General features: G+C 39.4%; 1 protein-coding gene across 4 annotated transcripts in view; it reads right to left on the bottom strand.

The window, feature by feature from the left end:
- Nucleotides 1-4,990, bottom strand: part of fnbp1b (formin binding protein 1b) — a gene marked incomplete at its 3' end in the record, with an annotated part of 75,955 nt that extends 70,965 nt beyond the window's left edge. For 2 of the 4 annotated variants that reach the window (XM_079847941.1, XM_079847954.1), the window contains exon 1: nt 4,626-4,872. In XM_079847941.1, coding sequence (XP_079704067.1) covers nt 4,626-4,649 — 24 coding nt within the window. In that variant the 5' untranslated portion in view covers nt 4,650-4,872. Of the gene's footprint in view, nt 1-4,625 lie in introns of all 4 variants that reach the window. The other 2 variants (XM_079847949.1, XM_079847951.1) reach the window with 2 other exon arrangements.
- Between the last annotated feature and the right edge of the window lie 1,010 nt (nt 4,991-6,000).

Below are 6,000 nucleotides of genomic sequence, written 5' to 3'. Positions count from 1 at the left end.
GTAGTCCCTATAACTATTGCCGGAAGAACCCACTTTTTGGCATTTTCGCACCGCAAGAACTGTGAACGATTTTAGTTCTAGGAACGCCTTTTGGGAGGGTTAAATTAGCTCCTACTTCAGAGTAGGGTTTAACCCAGCACAATAGGTACCAACCATCAGTGTACGTAGATTGTCTGAAAACGTGCCATAAAAAACACAGGCACTTGCCATTTTTAAAAAGCTGTGTAAACAGAGTTTACATATGCTTACTCCACGTACTACGTCCACGTAAAATTTATCTGTCGCCTTTGTCTGCGTTTTGATGCTCCATATTTGGATTTAATGCAAGTGAAACTGGGATTCTGCACAATAATGAATGCTGATAAAAAAACTAAATTCGTTGCTGAACTAGTTTGGTCAAGCTGTTGTGGTTGTGGTGCGTTGGGTAAGAAAAACTAGACATGCAACACACACACACACACAAAAAGCTAATAAGTGAAATTACAGGGTATGGATTGCCATTTTGCAGCTGTAATAAGCAAGAGAGGTCTAATAACATTCCAGCATTCCTCTTTAGAACAGCCAATAGCATTCCAGCTTTTTGTAACCGGGTGGCCAATTGCGTTCCAGCATTCCTCGCCGTCTTTGTGCCACTTGTTTTTCACAGATCTCCTGTATTATAGGCCTTCCTGCTGATTCAGAGTCAACACTAGTGAATCAGCAGGGATGAACCTCTGAATCACGGAGATTAAATGATCAGCAGGGATGAATCATTTGATCTGATTCTCCTACAATGAGCCTGTGGAGCTGAAGCCCAGCGGGAGTCACTCACACAGTCTGACACTGAAAGAAGAAAAACGAAAGAGAGGAAAAAATGAAACAGAATGGGAGAATGTAGGAAATGAGGAGAAAATTTTAAATGCAGTTCACCTGCTAAAGAAACTAGTCACCTGTTTAAACAAGGAAATTAAAGACAATGAGAAACTAGTCGTTGAAACGATAACATCTCATTAGCCATGCGCGTGTGTTTATACAAGCAGGAAAGGGAAAATTTTGAGTCATTATTAGATTTGATCAGGCTTTCACTGAGCATCCAATAACACAACAGTCATGTGGTTCCCCGTTTCAAATACAGGCTGTGCTCAGAGTGGAAACTAGTGTACTATTTACTGCACACTATGCACTGTATACTATATTTTATGCAAAAGTAAGCAATATAAAACCATGTTTTAATCATTGCTGTCACGAGTTGCACGTAAGTGGTGTCACCAACTTTGCACAGTTCTACATTTATTTTGCATTTTTAATTAAATGCATAAAATGTCCTAACTTTTTGTGTGTGTTTGTTGTTTTTTATTGCAGATTGTATAACACAAGACAGGGAACATCCAACAATGTAAGACACATCCACCAGGATGAACAAGCATAAGGATCAAGACTACAGGTGGCAGATAAAGACATTAGAACTTAAGACACTAAAATTTTGACATAGAGAAACATAAAGTTAGACATAAGTTAAACATTTGAAGCTACGAAATATTTTCACAAACTCGCATAGAAATATATTAAAGGAGGGCTTGCATTTTTTCCATTTATATGTATGAATAAAACAACGTTTACAACATTAGAGAAAAGAGATTTTAAATCACACTTTTAAAAAAAGAGGATATTTTGTAGAACAATAGAAGGAATTGTGTTTGTTTTTACTGACAACCAGTAATGTATATCCAACCAAAATTTAGAAGTAACCTCACAGTGTTTCAGGGAAAGAAGAAGAAGGATCCACCTCGTAATTAAATCTTTTCTGTATGAAATCACTAATAGGGTCAATCCTTTCCACACTTCCTACATACTGCAGAGATAGTAAGATAACATTACATTAGCTGAATTTGGAATAAAATAGACTAATACACTTCCTATTTTTATCTTATCTTTCTGTAGCAGAAAGCAGTGTTCAGCTAGTCTCTTCTTTCTTTCTGTCCAGCAAAAAGGATGTTGCTGGTTTTAAATTTGTGCTGATTTTTAGCTAGGGTCATCATGTGTTTGCTGAAGGTTCAGTTTAAGTTTGCTGAATGGAGAAAATACAGAGACCTATTCAAAGAAAGGTTGCGTGTGATTAAGAGAAAGCGGCGCATGTTTGTTTACGTGTTTGTTTGTGTGTGTTTGTGTGTGGTGGTTTGGTGCCAGTGGGCATCCTCATCATGCCAGACGGCAACTTGTGTTCGTGACGCATGATATTGGCCTCCTCAGATACTTGGCTCTTGTGTGTGTGTGTGTGTGTGTGTGTGTGTGTGTGTGTGTGTGTGTGTGTGTGTGTGTGTGAGAGAGAGAGAGAGAGAGAGAGGAAAGAGAGAGAGAGAGAGAGAGAGAGAGAGAGAGAGAGAGAGAGTGTGTGTGTGTGTGTGTGTGTGTGTGTGTGTGTGTGTGTGTGTGTGTGTGAGAGAGAGAGAGAGAGAGAGAGAGAGAGAGAGAGAGAGAGGAAAGAGAGAGTGTGTGTGTGTGTGTGTGTGTGTGTGTGTGTGTGTGTGTGTGTGTGTGTGTGTGTGTGTGTGTGTGTGTGTGAGAGAGAGAAAGAGAGAGAGAGGAAAGAGAGTGTGTGTGTGTGTGTGTGTGTGTGTGTGTGTGTGTGTGTGTGTGTGTGTGTGTGTGTGAGAGAGAGAGAGAGAGAGAGGTGAAAGAGAGAGTGTGTGTGTGTGTGTGTGTGTGTGTGTGTGTGTGTGTGTGTGTGTGTGTGTGTGTGTGTGTGTGTGTGTGTGTGTGTGTGTGTGTGTGTGTGTGTGTGTGTGTGTGTGTGTGTGTGTGTGTGATGCACTAGTCAGATAGTAAATGCACAGCTATATTTCCAGTATGCAACAAGTTCTAAGCACCAAAGTTCAAACGCAGGCTCTAGATGAACATAATCACAAATTATACATTTATTTATTTAAATTATAAATGATCAATTATACACCTGACTCTAAATCTGACTGGATGAGCCACATTTCACCCTCCATGGTAAAATCACGTGGTGCTCAACCTTGAGTGTGTTATTCCTTCATCAAACTCTAGAATCATCTCAGTCTAATTCTAGGCTTCCAGTGTAGCCGACTGTCATCCTGTGGCTGTGAATAAGAATAGAGGAACAGTAAAATGCACACCAGCTCTGAGTATGATAATCACATCACCCTACAGTGCAGGTCACTGAGCCACTGTCATGCAGTCTATAAAAGCTGATCAATACAAACAAAGACTGTGAGGATTCAGCTAGCGATCAATCGGGCCCCGGCACCAGGGGCCTCTCCGGCCTGACCTGCGTTAAAGGGATAGTTCACCCAAAAATGAAAATTCTGTCATCATTTACTCACCCTCAAGTTGTTCCAAACCTGTATGACTTTCTTTCTTCTGCTGAACACAGAAGAAGATATTTTGAAGAATATGGGTAACCAAACAGCTGATGAAACCCATTGACTTCCATAGTATTTTCCACCCCATAAAGGTTTGGAACAACATGAAGGTGAGGAAAAGATTACAGAGTTTTCATTTTTGGATGAATTATCCCTTTAAATCAGACTCTTGAAACAAACATCTTTATCTTTGTGCTTCTACTTCTCTATTACTTCATTCAAATATATTTTGTATAGAGCTTATCATAATATAAATGGCTCCAAAGCAAATCACAAACCCCTAGTGAGTGGCGACACGCTGAAATATATCAGCTAGACTAATTAATGAGAAATAAATCAGCAATTATGTGTAATTTGCTATAGGCTAATGAAACTGATCAGACAAAAGCAAAATAATATAGTATATACTTCACATACTTTTACAATGTAGTATTAAACAAACCAGTACTTTCCACACACACACAAAAAAAGATGTTTAATTTTTTAAAAGCAAGGCCAAGCCTTAAGATATCTTTAAAATCTTTGTAATTAAAATATTGAAAAAAAGACGTCAGATTGCCCTAGTGTTCATAAACTGAATTGCACATAACTCATTTCTATCTTACAGTTATACAGTCACTCTGGGCTTTTATGACATTATGATCTCTCATCTCATGCATGTTTTGTTACAGAAGCTGCCTTCTTATGCCGAAATTTGCATTGCCTCACTCGCAACACCCAAGGTAGTGAGGCTGACATTTCCTCTCCACAACCACTATGACTAAAAATACCCTGAGGTACATGGACAAGCACAACAGGCCTGCAGAGATACACAGACCAGTGTGATCACAAGCAACAGCAGGCAGAAGAGAAAATCTCAGCCATGAGGCCAAGATGGGTCCCATCCAACAACACCAGAACACAAATAACACATCTAAACATCTGCAACAATGTCACAGCAATGACAACTAGACACAAACACTGCACTTAAAAGTGCATATTGGTATGTATTGGGGTTGTCAATGAACACACACATACATACCTATATACATACATACATATATATAATGCAAATATGCTGCACAAAATATACTGAGTTGCTGAGCGTTATGTATGTAATATACATACGCGCACTCTCTTTGTGTTTACTATATATACACGCGCACGCTCAATTTAAGATGTATACAGATGCAGTTCCAGTGCACATATACACTGGTGTCCGTGAACCCGTTATCAGAGCCCTTGGCCGAGATACCGGACCCCCGTGGCGCGGTGTGAACTCACCCATAGCTCGGTTCCCCAGCTCATGGTTTCCGCGCGTTCTTCGCGTAATAATCCACGATTCGTGCGTTCGGATGCGTGTTGGTACTCCAAAGCACAGCAGCAGCAGCAGCACAAAGTCCGTGTGTGTCGCTCCTCGGTTTCTGCGCGAATGAACGTGCGCGTGTATTTGCGTGGGGGGTGGGTGTGTGTGTATGTGTGTGTCTCTGGAGGCTTCGAGTACTGCCCCTCTCTCAGTTCTTCCTGATATGAGAAGAGCGCCTAAAAAGCGGTGACTTTGCACACTCGTTTCCTGAAAATGGCTCAGAACCGCAGAAGCATCATGTTCAAATACACAGTCAGTCACAGTCACTCACACTCTCAGAGAGACAGACGCAGAGCTCGGCCACGCGCCTCACGGCCCCGGTGACAGCTGCACTGGCGGGAGCGCGCACGCCGTAGAACGCGAAAGGATCGGGGGAAAAAATCGATAAGTGATAATTCACTCGCTGGACAGATGGCGAGCCTGTTCAGAACAATAAGAGCTAGTTTTTATTTCTCGTGGTATCCAATGTTTCCATTTGGGTGTTGGAAAGTGTTGTTTGCTTACATATATAAATAATTCATAAATATTTCAAATAATGTTGAGATTTCAATGACTGCAAAATATTGTGAGATCGTTATGTGACACAGGCTATTAGCATAAATATATAATAATAATCTAATGTATAACATGGGGTTTGATATAAATGGCTGACTGTAGGCTAATTAAGGAATCAAAACACGATGGGCAGGTTTTACTGTAAAAATATATACAAAGTGTAAGTTATAGGGGAGAGCGGGGCACAACCTAACGCTTTTTGACTTTCTCAGTTTGTGTAAATCTACTTATGGTTCAGAGTATTTATTTTTTCCCCACATTAATTTCCCACATGTCTAGTACAATTATGTGTTTTTGTTTTATTAATACAGTATATACTTTTTTCCTGATATAGCCCGAAAGAATGGAAGTGAAATGTGACAACATGCCCCATAGGTGGGGTACATTGTAACATGTGTGGGGCACATTGTAACATGACATATGGCAGCTTAAAATGTTATCTGATCTAATAAAAAAAATATACAAAACAAACTAAAATATTTTCTAAATAAAATACAATTAAAAAACTTTTTCATATAAAATAATGGCAATTTTTAATAATTAAATAGAAACTCATTTTTGAGTTTTGACTACGAACACATGAAAACACAGCTATACAACATAGTTCAAAACAAATAAATAATTAGTAATTTCTGGACATTGACTCTCAGTCTTTATTTACCTTTTTCTCACGTTTTCTCAATAAAATTAATAAAAGTATAGAATATAATAGCATATTTCTAATAGGGGCACATTGTA

This window comes from Squalius cephalus, assembly GCF_949319135.1.
Source record: "Squalius cephalus genome assembly, chromosome: 17".
Classification (NCBI taxonomy): Eukaryota; Metazoa; Chordata; class Actinopteri; order Cypriniformes; family Leuciscidae; genus Squalius; species Squalius cephalus.
Note: the sequence above shows the minus strand (reverse complement) of the source record. Positions and strands in the feature narration are given on the sequence as shown.